This window comes from Hesperophylax consimilis, unplaced genomic scaffold, assembly GCF_061612785.1.
Source record: "Hesperophylax consimilis isolate HC1 unplaced genomic scaffold, BYU_Hcon_1.0 scaffold_33, whole genome shotgun sequence".
Taxonomy (NCBI): Eukaryota; Metazoa; Arthropoda; class Insecta; order Trichoptera; family Limnephilidae; genus Hesperophylax; species Hesperophylax consimilis.
In genome coordinates, this window is record NW_028301263.1 from 2,287,682 (window position 1) to 2,305,719 (window position 18,038).

At 40.1% G+C, this 18,038-nt stretch overlaps 1 protein-coding gene across 1 annotated transcript in view; it reads left to right on the forward strand.

Moving 5' to 3' along the window:
* The window catches only part of LOC149409230 (uncharacterized), a 240,215-nt gene that overhangs the window by 19,997 nt on the left and 202,180 nt on the right, over window positions 1-18,038 (forward strand). Inside the window, exons 2-4 of the mRNA XM_089650022.1 lie at window positions 4,355-4,469; window positions 5,404-5,693; window positions 15,126-15,352. Of these exons, the coding sequence (XP_089506148.1) occupies window positions 4,355-4,469; window positions 5,404-5,693; window positions 15,126-15,352 (632 nt within the window). The remainder of the gene's footprint in view (window positions 1-4,354; window positions 4,470-5,403; window positions 5,694-15,125; window positions 15,353-18,038) is intronic.

Here is an 18,038-nt window from a genome sequence, read left to right on the forward strand (position 1 = left end):
TTGGAGCTCAGTTTATCAAGAATATCGTTCCATCAGCACTGCAGCGTTAAAGGTTTTATTACCGTTTGCGACATCATACTTGTGTGAGACAGGTTTCTCTGCAGTTGCAGTAATTAAGAATAAGTACAGATCAAAAATAAATTTAGAGGCAGAGACGAGAGTGGCGATTTCAGCCTCGTTTTGAGAAACTATGCTCAGAAAAGCAAGCACATCCTTCTCATTAATACCAAAGAAAAAAATGCTTTTTTTCGTTTTTGTTTGCTTCCATTTTTGTTTTTATGTTGTGTTCTTTATTTTCTAATAAAAAAATTAGATACTATTTGGAGTTTTTGTGACAAATTGTGGGGGGGGGGGCGTCGCAAAAATATGGCAACTTCCCAAGGGCGTCACAGTTGAAAAAAGTTTGGGAAGCCCTGGTATAAATGTTATAAATATAGAATAAATTCAGTTACAACCGTTTGGAAAAAAAAATTGTAATGTTGGCTCTACACTCGCGCGCGAAGTCGCGCCGTGAATTCACGCCGTGAATATACGCCGCGATCCGCGCGTGAACTGTGTCCATCCACACTCGCAAAGTTTCAGTCTTGTTCGCGACTTAAAACCGCAAACCCTTTGTCGCGGGCCAAAAAACCGACAAAAATCGGGGAATGGCGCGAAGCGCGAACGCGAAGATTGCGAAGGCGTGAACAAGATCCACACTCGCGTTTCGCGGCCTTCGCGGCCGTTCGCGCCGCGAGTGTAGAGCGCGCATAATGGTATCACAGAACCTTCTACACGCTAAAAAAATATACCTAAGCGGTTGCCTCCACGCGGCACATTTTTTGTTTATGAATTTTTTGTCGAACGTTATTTTCATATCGACCATTTTATGTAAACAAAATCATAATCTGAATTATTAACTATCATAAAATCTTCCAAAGAAACAAAGAATCCCTCTCATGGCCGTGTGTAGCGACATACGATGTAACATATAGGTACACTTGATGTAACCATGTAACATATAGGTTGATAATGGCGGCGGGTCGAAGTTTGTTGATGTTTCATAGATAGTTTTTATTCATCAAATAATGCATCAATTCATAAAGATATCTTGCTTAGACTTTTCAAGAGTGTAACGTAAACAAGTTTTTTTGTTTCGGTAATAATTTACAATCTCTAAGTGCTGAGGATAATAAATAATGACTGTACCGGACAGCAGATGGATATACCTAAATAATTATTAAATAATCAAGAAAATGAATATTTGTCTGATGTAACGCATTGTATGATGAAGAATCCTTTGGATTTTCTATTCGACTTTTCTTTCACCGTTATTAACCGTTTATTACGCGTAAACAATTTTTTTTAAATATTTTATAACTGACACCACGCGCAGAAATCACATAACAATCGGTATTTGTAAATATAAATTAAATATGTATGTTAGTCGTAAATCTCTAGTTTAAGCCGTAGTTGTAAGTCGTTTTGTAGCGGTATTGTGTAAAAATGCCCACTTGGTCATAAAAATATGTATAGCGTCATTAGTTAAAAGTCTTAGTTGTAAATCACTCGACATTAGTCTTAGTTATAAGTCTCTCTCTATCTATGAAACTTAGTTATAAACCAAAGTAATTAAGTCTAAGTGATCAACGCATAAATTAAGTTGTTAAGCGCCCTTGAGGTGATTTTCTCACGAAAACGGCGCTATATAAATAATCCAATCATTATTATTATTGTTTAGTCGCACTACAAACCGTGGGACCTTAGCATATGTTTACATTTAAAAAGAATTGCTCCACATTTACACGTGTAGAAATTATTGTATTCGAACCACGTGTCATATCGCCAGTTCAAGGGTGAATTAGTCGCACGACAAACCGTGGGACCTTAGCATATGTTTAGATTAAGGAATAATTGCTCCACATTTACACGTGTAGAAATTATTGTATTTGAACCCAATAAATACGCAAACAACTGGCCCAACCCGCCCAACCAGTCAGTTGTCTGACGACTTTCGCAAGTTGTGTTACTTTTCAAATCCTTACCCAAGGTACCCCCAGAGGAAACCGGCATTTACAGTCAATGTCACTGGCGTAGGTGTCCAGTACAATGACTAATGACGCAATATAAAAAATTCTAAAAACCCTTGGCGTGAGAGTATCTACATAGATTGTGTTTACATTCGGGCAGCAAAAGGGTTTATTATGTAGATACACAAAATAAATTAATTATTATTAAAGAGTATTTATATAAATGTACTGTCTGATAGTGTAAGTTTATTTGGAATTCTTCATCCATATTAGATGCTCGAAGTCCTTACTGTGTTTCCCGTCCAGACGTTTCTCGATGTGATAGTATAATATGTTTCTAAAACTGATCTATATTATACGATGTGAATATGCTTAAAATAAAGTAAAATAATGCTTATATATGGAATGTAATACGACAATTGGGTTTATTCTCTTTTTCACATCTATTTTTACAAGTTTTCATAGTACAAGTCAACATTTTGCCGTGTTATTTCGTAAAATGAACCGATGATGCCTCGACCATAGTTCGCACAAGAATGATGACGTCACGTTTTCAAATTTCACTTGAGGCCATACGCGAGCCCAGCCGGCTCCAATGGAACCGGTATGGGGAGTGGGGATAATACGCTTTTAATCACTTAGGGCAGGTCTACTAATATTCATATGTCTATGATTGTTATATATTTTCTTTGTCTGAAGTTTATCACTAATATTATCTTATATAAATCATTCTCCGTGGGAAATTAAAGCGTGATTGATTACGTGCATCCGTGAATAACATTATGAAATCTTATATAAATCATTCTCCGTGGGAAATTAAAGCGTGATTGATTACGTGCATCCGTGAATAACATTATGAATGAAAGTTACTTTTTATTTTGCATTGTACGCAATTTGTTTGACTCCAATAATGTAATATACTTGAAATTAATATTCTTTTATTTCGGATATCTTACGAGAAATTTTACTGATTTTAACCCAATGAAGCAAGAAACTTCAATAAATAAACTGACATTTTTATTTTTGTCTTTGACTAACCCAGTAGAGGTAATATCCAAAGGCAAAATGAAACATGGTCGACACTGTATTTGCAGTGCTTCATAACGTGCGTGGGCACGATTCTTCGACACTGCAAATGCAGGGCCCCTAGGGGTTACAATTATTCTCACTTAATTGTCATATTATTAGAACAATAATGTTTGCATTGATGTAGCGAAAAAAGAGGTTTCGCTTTAGACCTCCAACTGACATCCAACTCTCCCAAAGCTATAACTAAAACTACCGATTCCAGTCTATGTGCACCGCTTATCGCGTTCTAACAATGGAACAAGTATAGACGAGATTTTAGTATGCAGTAGCTCCTCCAATTGTAGCTCTATGAACTAACTAACTAACTAACTAACCATCACGCCGTTTCCCCGCAGGGGTAGACAGAGAGGACGGACCGCCAAACAACTCGGTCTTGGCACACGCTCCTTGCCTCATTCACATTCATACATCGTCTCATACATACTCTTCTATTATTCTGACATACTCTTGACATGGCCCGACTCAAGTATCTGATTCACTTGGTCATGCCATGTCTTCCTCGGGCGTCCCCGACTTCTGCTACCATTCACATTTGCATCGTATATTCTCCTTACACTCCTTTCTTCGCTCATTCGCTCTACATGCCCAAACCATCTAAGCGTCCCTTTCTTGATCTTACTCATTACGCTTACATCAGCCTTGCACTCTTTGCGGATATCCACATTCCTCACGCGATCATACATGGTTTTACCACACATACGCCTCAGGGATCTCATTTCAACAGCATTCAATCTACTTTCATCCTTTCTTTGCCAGTTCCATGCCTCACTTCCATACATCAGGGTAGGTACCAGCACTCCATTGTGGACTGCTAACTTCGCTTCTTTGGACAATTTTTTGTTAGCGCCAACTGCGTTCAGTCCTCCATGAATGGAGTTACCTGCATTTACTCTTCTTTCAATATCTCTGTCAGCCTTCCCATCTCTCGTAAACATGCTTCCTAAATACACAAATTCATCCACCTGCTCCAAGTATTCCATATTTAAAAATAAAAAGCAAATATGAGTATGATTTCCGATTTTCTCAGCCAAAAGTAATATTTTATTTATTTATTAATAGATCCACTTCAAGTGGTATAATATAAACATGGTACATTTTTACATTTTAATTTACATTGCTTGTGATTAATTTATGGGTTATTATGCGGTATTGTGCTTCCTCCTTCTTTAGCCAATTTGCCAGACAGCGTTACAGTATCGTGTAGTGCGAAATTAGATATTTTTCTTGTTTTATAATTATGTTGACTTTTTGTTCAGGTTTCACCGGTACCCAGTGCGAGATCGATATTGACGAGTGCACCAGTACTCCCTGTCTCAACGGAGGAATCTGCAATGATCTCATCAACACCTTCCGCTGCAACTGCGCTATAGGGTAAGTTAATACTGTTTCTTTACCAACATAATATACGACGAATTCAATTACAGAAGCTCCTATTTTAACAAACAGATTGAATCTTTAAAACATAGATTGCAGATGGGATTGCTGGTCATTCTACCGGTATCCCAAGGACCACGTTTCGAGGGCATCTATCAGCTTCCTTTTGCTGGCTCTAAGTGTCCATCTTTCCACGCCATACAGAAAAACTGGCAAAATCAGTGCCATGATTAGTCTCATCTCGGGGGGTCTTTGTTATGCCGCTGTCACTCCATATCTTCCAACCAACGAACCAGCGCCATTGATCGCTTTATAATATTTATTTTCTTTTACTTTATCGGCCCAAAATCTTACATTAAATTGTTTACACTTTGTAACTTTAATGTATTGATAACCATGAAACACGTGGTTATGGTGATTCAATGCATCAATGTCTTGTAAATGTCAATTCAAAAACCATTTATTTCATTAATAAATCGATTTATCAAAATTCTGCTTTAACAGGTTCACTGCCAGCCTTGGACAGCGAAGGCTTGGAAAACTCTGTCACCCATATTCAACCCACTGTAACTTACATTGTAGATAGGAAAAAACCACATTCGGCAACAATTTTTTGATTCATTCATACACATAGCCAGCACATAAACAAAACATCATGACAACGGCCAGTTTTTCAATGAACACTGAAAGTTATATTGCGTGTGCGGAGTTTCTCGAAATACTCGAACTCCGCCAATGGCAGTGACCCCAGGGTTGGAAAAAGATATAGACGGTGACCTTCCTCTTGTTTGGAAGGTTAAGTGTGCAAAATTTCATCAATCAATAAAATGAATTAAACTGTAAATTTGTATAAAAAACAATAAAACAAAATTAGTTAATTTAAACTGTCGATTTGTATATATAGATATTATAATAATATTTTGTTTTGCAGCTTCTCGGGTTCCGGCTGTCAGGACAACATAGACGACTGCGTATCGAACCCGTGCCGCAACCAGGGCGTGTGCCACGACTCTATTGCCGGCTACTCGTGCGAGTGTCCGCTGGGCTACACGGGCATGTCTTGCGAGACAAACATCAATGACTGTCAGTCCTCGCCGTGCCACCGCGGCGAGTGCATCGACGGACAGAACAGCTTCACATGCAACTGCCATCCCGGCTTCACGGGGCTGCTGTGCCAGACACAGATCAATGAGTGTGATTCTAATCCTTGCCAGTTTGGAGGTGAGTTTTCTTAAATACACTTTCTTTTGGAGGAAACCTATTTCATCACAATACTACCAACACGACTCCCACTAACATGAGCTACGTGATCGGCGGGTTGATCTTCATCATATTTGCCGGTCTATTTGTGGGAGTGCTGGTGACTACGCACATGAAGAGGGCCGCTGGTATCACCTGGTTCCCGGAGGGCTTCCTGCGCACCAACTCAGGCACGAGGCGGAGATCTCGTAGACGAGGACCCGACGGCCAGGAGATGAGAAACATGAACAAGAACTCGTCCATCGCCTGTATGGATGTCGATATGAATGGCGGACACGTTATTGGTAAGTTATATTACTTCTATACAGTCTAAATGTTGTCACAGAAGATATTATTATTTAATGAGCAGGTAGTATTCTGCTGATGCCTCAAATCTATTTCGCAATAAGTTTAATAGTGATTTTGTTCCGTAACGCCGATTGCTTTTGACAGGCCGTGTACTAACCAATCGTATCGTCAGAATTTGAACTGTGTAGTTTAAGTTCGCACACGTCAGCTAAAACCACGGAGCCGTGAGCCGAACCAGTTGCACAAAAACCGTTCGTCCTGTCAAATATCGATCGCCGGTTGTCTTATCGGAGTAATCATAATACGTATTTTTTATCGCAATTTAATCTAAAATAGCGAGTGCTAACAACCACGCTAAACGTTCCAGTGCTGACAGATGATGCTCACTATGCAGATTTCACCATCCCCTCCCGGTAAGTTGATTGTGAATTAACGTTATGTATTGTGTTTTCGCATCGCCTGTCACAAGCCATATAATTCATTTATACTTATCAGTGTGGAATAGCCCTTTAAAGTGCGGCTATTCCAACCCCTGTTCGTTCTTCGAACAGATTTAGTTAATTTGAATTTAAAAATAAGAAAATCCTTTCTTCTCTCCAAATGAGAATCCAATCGAGCTTTACATTAATTTATATTAGTGCTCGGGCCAGTTATTGTTGCAAAGTATTTGGTTCTGTTGTTTCCCACCCGCGTTCCGCGCCTTTTACCTACATGAGTCAGTTGTTTAAGTAACCGCGCCGCAAGTACAACCGCTTTCCGCATAACCTATCTTGAGTTATTAAAACCACCGCGCCGCGCTATAACCGGCAAATGTTATACCGCAAAGAACGCCGTGAAAAGTGCATAAAAATAGCAATCGATAACGCATTGAACCATTTCCAAATCCAATATCACTATTCCCTTTCCTTGACCTCCTCCAATACTAACAATTAAACCTACCGGTGATTAAAGCAGAGCAAAGTGGAAGGTGCCGACAGCAGATATTGGCAAGTCAATCAAACAATATCACAAAAAACTGCAAATTACAGTCCATTCACGCCGCAACATTTGGTCACTTCGAGCCGCATTATTTAAATACAGAATTACATTTGGTCACTTGAGCCGCATTATTTAAATACAGAATTACATTTGGTCACTTGAGCCGCATTATTTAAATGAAGTTTTGTTCCTATTCAATCGCATTCATTTGTGCAAGGATTCAGTTAGCAACACTCGTCCGCTATTTGAAATTACATGCCTAGGTATTGGTACTCTTTGATATTTTGGGTAATTAAATTATTTATCGATCTTGTTGTAGCAAATTTATTCGGTGCAAATCGCAAAGATATTACAGCGTAATATATATTCGTCTATGTGTATTAATGCCAACCTAAGTACGTACGTAAACATCGCTTTGAGGTATCGGCCAATATATTTAATTATTTGGTAAATTACTTCTCCACTATAATTCGTCGCTACAAATTGTCGCCCAGTACACTTGTGTTTCTTGCGCATTATTTTATAAATAATTAAACTTTTAGTTTGCAAATAATTCTAAAAATGGAAGACAAACAAAAAAGACAATTAGTTTTACTAAAAAGTAAAAGAGATATTATTCTAAAAAGGGTCCAAAATTTAGTTTCGCTTGTAACGGAGAAAACTACAAACCCCGGACTGAGATCGATCGATGAGAGACATCTTTATTGCTACCCGTGAGCTGCGCAGCACATTGCGCAGAGAAGAGGAGAATCATTCATTTCTCCAGCGAGTCAGATTTTGGGAGCGGAGCAGACTACTTGTGACTTGCGGAACCATCGGCGACCAGTACCACAACATGGCGGGTTGGAAGAAACTTTCACGTAAATCATCATTTAACTTTAGATAGTTTTTCGGGTTATCTTTATCCTTTTAAATCTTTTTATTTCTAGAAGAAATAAATATATAATTAACCTCTTAACTTTTATGATGACTTTCATTTATAAAATTCAACATGCAGATGCTCTTCGAGTCCTGCACACGGCCCTGAGAATCCTTTAGTTTAAAAAATAGAGTCTCCTTTGCTACTTCATTTATTTAATTAACCTTATATTGTACTAGCTTCCATTCTGAATAAACGATTATTTGTTAAACTCATCCTTCTTTAATTTACAGTTGATTGAATATGTTTTTATTTCAGAATACACACAATCCATATTTGATTTACATTTTTATTAGTGTTGCTCTTGGGCATAACTAATCATGGATCATTCCCTATAAATTGTTACAATGGCCACGTTGGGCACCACGGGTTGATGAGCTCACGGGTAGCAATAAAGATGTCTCTCATCGATCGATCTCAGTCCGGGGTTTGTAGTTTTCTCCGTTACACGCTTGCAAATAATTTGCCAATCAATTTCGAAGCGTCACGCTCAGGTGAAGCGTTTATGTCCGAATCTGAAAGTATTTTAGAAATTAAAAATAAATTTGAATTAATTATTGATCAAATTAACGAGAATATTCTTACGTCAGACCCGAATTCTGAACCAGATTATTCAAGCTGGGAACAGTTTGAAGAATTATACACACGTATTATTCGCGCACGAAATAATTTAAAACGAAATTTAGCTACGGAACCGCAAACATCTACATCTGCGTGTGCTGCTACAAGTAATAATAATAATTTTATTAAGTTACCCGCTATAGAATTACCTACCTTTGATGGACGGATGGAAAATTGGCACCTATTTTATGAAACATTCAAAACAAATGTTCATTTAAATTCACAACTATCTGATTCGCAATTCGCAACGCGTACAATATTTAATTGGAAAATTAACTGGAACCGCGAAAAATGTTACGTCAGGTTTAGTGCCAACTGGAGACAAATACAAAATAATCTGGGATACGCTAGTCAATAAATATCAAGATAAGCGATCTCTTGCCACTTATTACCTGAATAACATATTTCATTCAAAAACCGTAGCTCACAACGCAAAAAGTTTGACAATTTTTATAGAAAAATATTCAGCATCTATCGCCGCACTAAAAAACAATTGGGAATAGAAGACCTTTCGGATTTTATATTACTACAATGCGCTTTGCAGAAATTAGAGTCGCAAACTGCACAAGCTTTTGAGCTCTCAGTTTGAGAAATTGAGATTCCCACCTGCAAGCAATTGGTGTCGTTTGTGCAAGATCAGGTCAAAATTCTGCAACGAACTTCAACAACTCGTGGACCTAACACCGCCAACACACATTCAACCAGTTCCGGTGGAACTGGACGCACAGCTCAAACCCGCACACATCATACTTACACGAGTACGCAATCAAAATGCATTTTTTGTCAAAATGAGAACCACACGCAACTGTACACTTGTACACAATTTTTAAAATTATCACCAAAGGAAAGGTTTTCCTTCGCAAAGGAAAAATCTTTGTGTTTTAATTGCTTGAGCCCGCAACATACATCTTCAAAATGTAAATCAAAAGGCACTTGTCATAAGTGTCATGGCAAGCACCATACTTTTCTTCATTTTGATAAACCCAGTCAAGCAAACGCCTCCACATTCAATGGAGAAACTCAACCTAACGATGCAGAACCGCCGATATGTACCATGTCAGCAACCACGCGACAAGGGGCAACCACTGAAGTTCTTGCTACCGCCAAAGTTCACACTGTTGATCGAAGCGGTGAAGAGAATACCGTCCGCTGTCTTCTAGACCCAGGCTCACAAAAGCATTATATAACTTCACAATGTTGTGAAAAATTAGGCCTGACAGTCAGTTCAGGAACGCGCTTCGCAGTCCAGGGTTTAGGTGGCAAAACGCAATCAATAAGAGGAAGTGTCACATTGACAATTCAATCTAGGATTGATCCCTACTTCAAATACTCCATAACCGCTCTAGTTTTAGAAAAAATTACCGCTCATTTAGCTACTTGCAAGGTGGACTTGACGTCATATAAATTTATAAATGTTCCGCTGGCAGACGACACCTGGGCAATGCCAGGCCCAATCGATTTGCTAATTGGCGTCAGTCTGTTCTCTCAACTGTTGCTACCAAATAAGATAATCACCTCCGGTTTTCCAGTCGCGATTCAAACCACATTAGGTTATGTTTTTATGGGAGACGCTCCAGTAAATTCTCAACCAAACACCGCATTAACTTTCTGCGCTACGCACGAAATTGAGAACTTAATGCAAAAATTCTGGGAAATCGAAGATATTGGTTCGGAACCAGTTCACAGCCTCGAAGAAAAAGAAGCTGAAGACATTTTTAAAGGCACCACAACTCGCCTCGAGGACGGTTCTTATGAAGTGGCTTTGCCATTCAAAAGCAACCCTTGTGACTTAGGTGATTCATTGCAAGCTGCGCAAAATCGGTTTTACGCACTAGAAAGAAAATTTAATCATCTGCCAGAACTAAAACCGCTTTATGATGAAGTAATAAGAGAACATATTCATAAAGGTTATCTGTCCCAGGTGGAAGCCTTACCGTCAGAAAACGCATACTACATCCCGCATCACGCAGTTAGGCGTGAAGATAAATTGACAACAAAGGTGAGAGTGGTTCTGGACGCAAGCGCAAAGACAAAAACTGGTTTACCTTTGAACGATATTTTACACACGGGACCAAGCCTACAGAATGATTTATTTTGCATTCTTCTGAATTTACGCCTTTTTCCTATCGCAATATCCGCAGACGTTCGTCAAATGTATTTATGTATAAATGTTCGCAAAGAAGATCGTCGTTATCAACGAATTTTATATAGATTCGATCCGCAAAAGCCGCTTCAGGCTTACCAATACAATCGCGTAACATTCGGTCTTAAATGTAGTCCGTTCTTAGCCCTTCGAGCAATCAAACAATTAATGTTAGATGAAGGCGCTCGCTTCCCTCTTGCAAGGGATATTATTAATAGAGATGTTTGTGTAGACGACATCGCTAGCTCTGCTTTAAATGAGCAAGAAGCTATCCGCGCGGCTGAAGAGTTGATTGAGCTCTTCCAGTCAGGAGGTTTTCAACTCGCTAAGTGGGCATCCAATTCCAGCACAGTTTTAGAAAACGTTCCATTGGAACTTCGCCTGTCGCAAAGTGTAACTTTCGATAATGATGCATCGCTAAAAATCCTTGGGCTACGATGGCATCCTTCGGATGACATTTTCGCATTTGAAGTTACTCCAGACAATCGAACTTGTACGAAACGAAATATTTTATCATCTGTCGCTAGACTCTTTGACGTGATGGGTCTGGTAGCACCTATAATTGTACAAGCCAAGCTTCTAATAAAGGAGCTGTGGAATTTGAAAATCGATTGGGACGAAATTCCACCCGCAAGGATATCACAACAGTGGCAGCAGTTCAACGCGGAATTGCCGTCAATATCGTCGATTCGTATTCCACGTCATATAGGAGTCACGGAAGGATGCACGTTAATACTTGTTGGATTTGCGGATGCAAGCGAAAAAGCATATGGAGGAGTGGTATACGCTCATGTGACCACTCCTGATAACCGAATTAAGGTTCAATTAGTTTGCGCAAAATCAAAGGTAGCACCGCTAAAAATTGTCTCCTTAGCACGCCTAGAATTATGCGCTGCATTATTGTTATCGCACCTGTTAAAAAAGGTAATTGATAATTACTCCGCTAGGTTTACTATTCATTCAACATTTGCCTTTTCTGATTCGACTGTAACTTTAAGTTGGATTCATTCATCACCTCACCGCTGGCAAACCTTTGTTGCCAATCGTGTAGCAAAAATACACGAAAATTTAAACAGTAGTCATTTTTATCATGTCGCAGGTGCTGATAACCCTAGCGACTGCCTGTCAAGAGGTATGCTACCATCGCAATTGATATCAAATGACATTTGGTGGAATGGTCCAAAATGGCTTTGCCAGCCGCATTTCGAGTGGCCTATTTCACCATTTAAGCACGCAAATTCAGAACAGTTACCGGAATTGAAACCCAATCAGTATGAACAGCCAACTACTTTTGGCTTGTGCTCTCGTGTAGCTGATCCACCCGAAATGAAACCTAAAAACGATAATCGCCTCAAGACAATCGTGTCACCTTTATTATGCACATTGGCTTCTCGCATTCATTCGTGGTCGAAATTAATTCGAATTGTCATTTACGTGTTTCGCTTCATTAGGAAATTGCCGCGTAAATTTGAGTTAAGCCATATTGACATTGCAGAAACCGCTATTATAAAGGCAGTTCAGCAAGTACATTTTTCCGATGATATGAAGTCAGTGAACGATGGCAAGAAAGTACGGCAAGTTCTTGCTAAATTAAATCCATTTATTCAGGACGGTCTCCTAAGAGTAGGAGGCAGATTGAGAAACGCCGAACTCGAATTTGATAGTCGTCATCCTATTTTATTACCCGCTCATGATCATATAGTTGATTTAATAGTAGATTATTACCACACTAAGAACTTGCATACGGGACCCACCTTACTTATGTCTCTGTTGAGGCAAAGGTTTTGGATACTTTCTTCGCGCAATTTGATTCGGAAACGCGTGCATCAGTGCAATACATGCTTTAGGGTCAATCCCAAACCGCAATTCCCAATAATGGGAGATTTACCCGCTTGCCGCGTCCGCGAAGCTAAGGCCTTTTTGCACACGGGGGTCGACTACGCGGGGCCGCTTCAAATAATCCCGCATAGACGTCGGGGTGTTAGAAGCCAAAAGGCATACATTTGCTTATTTATCTGTTTGGTGACCCGCGCGGTTCACATTGAACTCGCTTCAGACCTCTCGACCGAAGTCTTTCTCAACGCGTTCAAACGTTTTCTATCCCGTCGAGGGCCTGTAAATGTAATGTATTCTGATAATGGGACAAATTTCGTAGGAGCTAAATCACATTTGAAGGCATCTCTTCTCACATACGAAGAGATGCAAACGGTTCTTCATCAGATTGAAGCTATTCTAAATTCACGCCCATTATCAGTGCTCAGCGTTACCGATGTTTCGGCTCCATTGCCTTTAACACCCGCGCATTTTTTAACGCTCACTCCATTACAATCTTTACCCGCTGCTGATTTGTCAGATGCGCCAGTAAATTTTCTGCAACGAAAACATCTTGTCGATCGTCTCGTCCAGACTTTCTGGAATCGATGGCGAATGGAGTATCTGAACACGCTGCAATCGCGTCAGAAATGGAATACAAATTCGAATCCAATAACGAAAGGCACCATGGTAATAATTAAGAGTGACAATATCGCACCACTACAATGGCCTATTGGCGTAGTGGTAAACGTCCACCCCGGCGTAGATGGGGTGATCCGCGTTGCGGACGTTAAGACTTACTCCGGAACATATCGCAGGGCAGTCGTTAAACTCTGTCCCCTGCCTACACAATAACTTTAACGTTATCTTAGATATAGTTAATTTAGTTTTTAGTTCTACCGCGGGTTCAGTATTGTTTATTGAATCCTTTCATAACGTGTTTCTTTTGTGTATTAGTGACTTTGACCATTGGTCAAGGCGGGGGGCATGCTCGGGCCAGTTATTGTTGCAAAGTATTTGGTTCTGTTGTTTCCCACCCGCGTTCCGCGCCTTTTACCTACATGAGTCAGTTGTTTAAGTAACCGCGCCGCAAGTACAACCGCTTTCCGCATAACCTATCTTGAGTTATTAAAACCACCGCGCCGCGCTATAACCGGCAAATGTTATACCGCAAAGAACGCCGTGAAAAGTGCATAAAAATAGCAATCGATAACGCATTGAACCATTTCCAAATCCAATATCACTATTCCCTTTCCTTGACCTCCTCCAATACTAACAATTAAACCTACCGGTGATTAAAGCAGAGCAAAGTGGAAGGTGCCGACAGCAGATATTGGTAAGTCAATCAAACAATATCACAAAAAACCGCAAATTACAGTCCATTCACGCCGCAACAATTAGTAGCATCTGTGATATTTTAGTTGTGGTAGTTTGTTCCATGCTTCCACTACTCTTTACACGGAAGTGTTTCCTGGGTGTATCAGACGTAATCGTGTGACACACAAGACTGTAAGGGGGCCGGTGATCCCAACCCGTGGAGGCAGAAGGCGTCTTCCTTCAGTGGCGTGGAGGGGTAGAGCGGGGCGTCTCTGTAGCCGTTGTAGCTGGTCCGATGCTGATTCTGGTCCTTGTCGTAGAGTCCGGGTCTTGTTGTAGAGGCAGAGAGGTCCGGGGTGAGGCGAGGGTCAGAAGAAGAAGAGAAGGCGAGTAGAGTCAGAAGTCGGAGCGAGGTAGAAGGCAGAGCAGAGAGAAGTGTAGAGCGGGTGGAGGTTGCTGGCTATCTGTCTTTTCAAGGGACTGTTGCCCGTTTTATAGGACCCCGGCGGCCTTCGCTGGCCGAGCGACGTTCACACGGGCCCGCTTTCTCTTTGATTCCTGGAATCGAGGCCCGTGTTGGTGACGCGCTCGCGGCCCGCCGCCGGGCTAGTTGCCGCCTCTCGGCCGGTAATTTTGGGCCCGTGGTCGAACGTGACCACGGCCTCTTTTTGTTCAGGCACGATCCTCAGAATCGCGCTTGTGGAACGTTCTGACGGCGAATCACCTCGCACGCCATGACGGCGCACGGCCCTTCGCTTCGGGCCGGGGCCGAACGTTCCCTCTCGTATAAGCACGACTCTAATAATCGTGCCCGAATTAAATGCTCTCATGATTTTACCAGCTCTCACAATACTTCTCTGCCCGTATACCTCTAGCCACGCTCCGACGTTTCATTTATTATAACAATTTTACATGAATTTGTATTTATATTTTTTATTAAGAATTTTATTTTATATAATTTTAACGTGGGCGACCGCGGCCGAGCCCGGAGCAGTACGTCCGTTACACTGGGTTTGGATGCAAAAGTTGTTTTTATTTCCATTTTTTTGAGTGTCCACAGAGATTTACACTCGTGTTGGTGGTTATGATTTCTTGCTAACACCAGGGCAACTATTAATGTTCAGGTAAAGTTTAGAAAAAGATGTTCTTTTGATGGCGGTCTTTCAAAGCTCTTGGTATATTGTGAATCTTCTCTGTACCCTCTCTATTGCACATAATACTTTTTGTATATTTTTTTAATATCACCCGGTGTTAGATCCAAAAAGGGTTTCCTGATTAAGTGTGTTAAAAACAATTTGTTTATTTCGTTATCCAGGCCACAGCCAGCAATGGTCGGACGAGGACAACGAGAGCGGCGGGGGCCCGCGAGCCAAGCGCCCCCGCAACGCCGGTGAGCCTGGAGGCTATGCATCCGATCACACAGCCGTCACAGAGTATGAGGAGCCCACGGGGGTCAGCTCGGGGCCACGGATCTGGACGCAGCAGCACCTGGATGCAGCGGACCTCAGGGTGCCGCCCAGCATGATGACGCCGCCTGCTATCGTGAGTTATTTTATGCCTTTAGTTTAGTTGGGTATCGAATCTGTGAGGTTGAGTATTTCAGTTTTGTACCGATAAGGGGGTATTTCACTATGTCGGGCTAAATATCTGACTAGCTATCCGTTGGCTGGCTTTAAAGATCAGTGTTGGCACCTAGCATCGTGCTACCTACCTTTATATCCTTTCTAAAATTATTGTGGCCTATCTACCCCTCCTCTCCTCTCCTATATAGTGATAAAGCTGCCCACCTTTGATAGTAACATTAAAAGTTGGTGCTCATTTCATTCATTATTTAAAAGTCTTATACATGACAGCAATGCATATACTAATGTAGAAAAATACCATTATCTTTTATCTGTAATTACAGGGCCGGCACTGGCACTTATACAATCATTGCCTCTTATCGAAGAGAATTATGACATTGCCTGGAATATTCTGGTAAATCAATACCAAAATTCTAGAATTCTTTTCACGCATTATGTTGATGAAATTCTTAATTTCAAAATATTACAAAACGAGTCTGCGTCAGGTATAGCGCGGTTACTCAGTACGTTTCAAGAGAATTGCGCCGCTATAAAGGCGATGAATATAGAAAATATCTTTGATAAATTTGTTGGTCATATTATGATACGATCGATGGATCTGACAACTAAACGTCAATTTGAATCCAAATTGTCCGGTGAAGAGATTCCAGGGTTGGATTCAATTTTCGAGTTTCTGAGAAATCAAACGCGTATTTTAGAAATGTTATCTCCACATACTACAAAAGAGAAAAAAGGTTCGTTTAAAACGTTGTTATCTGCCAATAAGAATTATAATAACCTTAATTGTCCATTATGTAAAGGTGCACATTTTCTTTACAAATGTGCATCTTTTACATCTTTAAGTCCCCATCAAAGGAGGGACAAAATTAAAACTTTAAACCATTGTTTCAATTGTTTGAAACAACACCATGTAAAAGATTGTGTATCAAAATTTACATGCCAGGTTTGTAATAAAAAACACCATTCAATGTTGCACATTGCCGCCGAACCATCGGGCGAAAATGAACTTAATAACTCAAGTGCAACCCTGGCCGCAACAACGATTCCGAGCGTTTCTACCGTTTTGTTAGGAACTGTACAACTTGAGGTCCGAAATCAATATAATGATTATATACCTATCCGCGCCGTCGTGGATTGTGGGAGTCAAGTCTCTCTGATTACGGAAAGATGTGCTAAGCTCTTGGGTTTGTCAATTAGAGCACATCGTATTTCACTGAACGGTTTAGGAAATTCTAGTATAAATTCTTGTCATGGAAAAACAAAATGTTTTATAAAACCTCGAAATAAAAAAGGGCCTATTCTTCAATGTCAAACTGTTGTAATTACAGAAATCACTTCTAATCAATCATCTGTCATATGATTTACCATCGGGAACGTCACAATTTAAAAATTTAAAATTAGCTGATGAATCATATTACAAGTCGGGCAAAATAGACCTTTTGTTAGGAGCTGACGTATACTTGGATATATTTAATAGTGGCCATGAAATAATTCACGGCTCTCCATGTGCTGTAAACAGTGTATTCGGTTACATTATAATGGGGAAGATGGAAAATTCGTCATTTCAAACGCCTTCGTCTTTATTTAGAAAATTTTGGGAAATTGAAGAAACACCTTCAATTGTGACGAGTAATCCGGACGACGAATTAGCCGAAACAATCTACGCTTCGAATCACTATCGAGAATGTGATGGTAGATATGTTGTACCATTATTAACAAAATCTGAAATTATGCCTTCTCAAAATTCCTTAAAACTTGCGGAATCGCGATTGAACAAACTAGAAATTCGTTTTAAAAGGGATCCCATGTTAGCAATTAATTACGGAAATTTTATACAAGAATATGAGGGTCTGGGACACATGACACGGGTACCTCGGAATTTAGATGCATTCTATTTACCTCATCATTGTGTTTTGAATCCTGACAGTTAAACTACAAAACTACGTGTGGTTTTTGATGGGTCGGCAAAAACCCAACCAAATAACTTATCTCTAAACGACTTATTATTGAACGGTCCAAAATTGCAAACTGAAATTCCACGTATGATTTTAAATTTTCGTTTTCATAAGTATGTATTTACAGCTGATATTTGTAAGATGTATAGGCAAATATTAATTATTCCATCTCAGCGTAAATTCCAAAATATTTTGTGGAGAGAATCTCAGAATGAACCGGTTATTGATTTCGAGTTACAAACTGTAACGTACGGGTTGTCTAGTTCACCATTCTTGGCCATTCGTACCCTTCGCCAGCTAGCACAAGATGAAGGATCAAAGTATCCTGATGCTGCCAAGGTTCTATGCGATGATTTTTATGTAGATGATTTGGTAACAGGGACAGAAACGATTAGCACAGCCCTCAGACTAAAACAAGATATCATTGGATTGTTAAATCTTGGGAAATTAGAACTTAGTAAATGGCAATCTAATACACCTTCACTTTTGGATCACGTTTCGCAAGAGCACCAGCAAGATGGTCATTCTTTTGATAACGCCGGAACTGATCAAATTGTTAAAATATTAGGCATTCAGTGGAGTCCAACGACTGATAGTTTTACCTACAAGGTCGATCTACCTTCAAATAAGATATGCACAAAAAGAACAATTTTATCAACGGTAGCTCGTTTATTCGACCCACTTGGGATC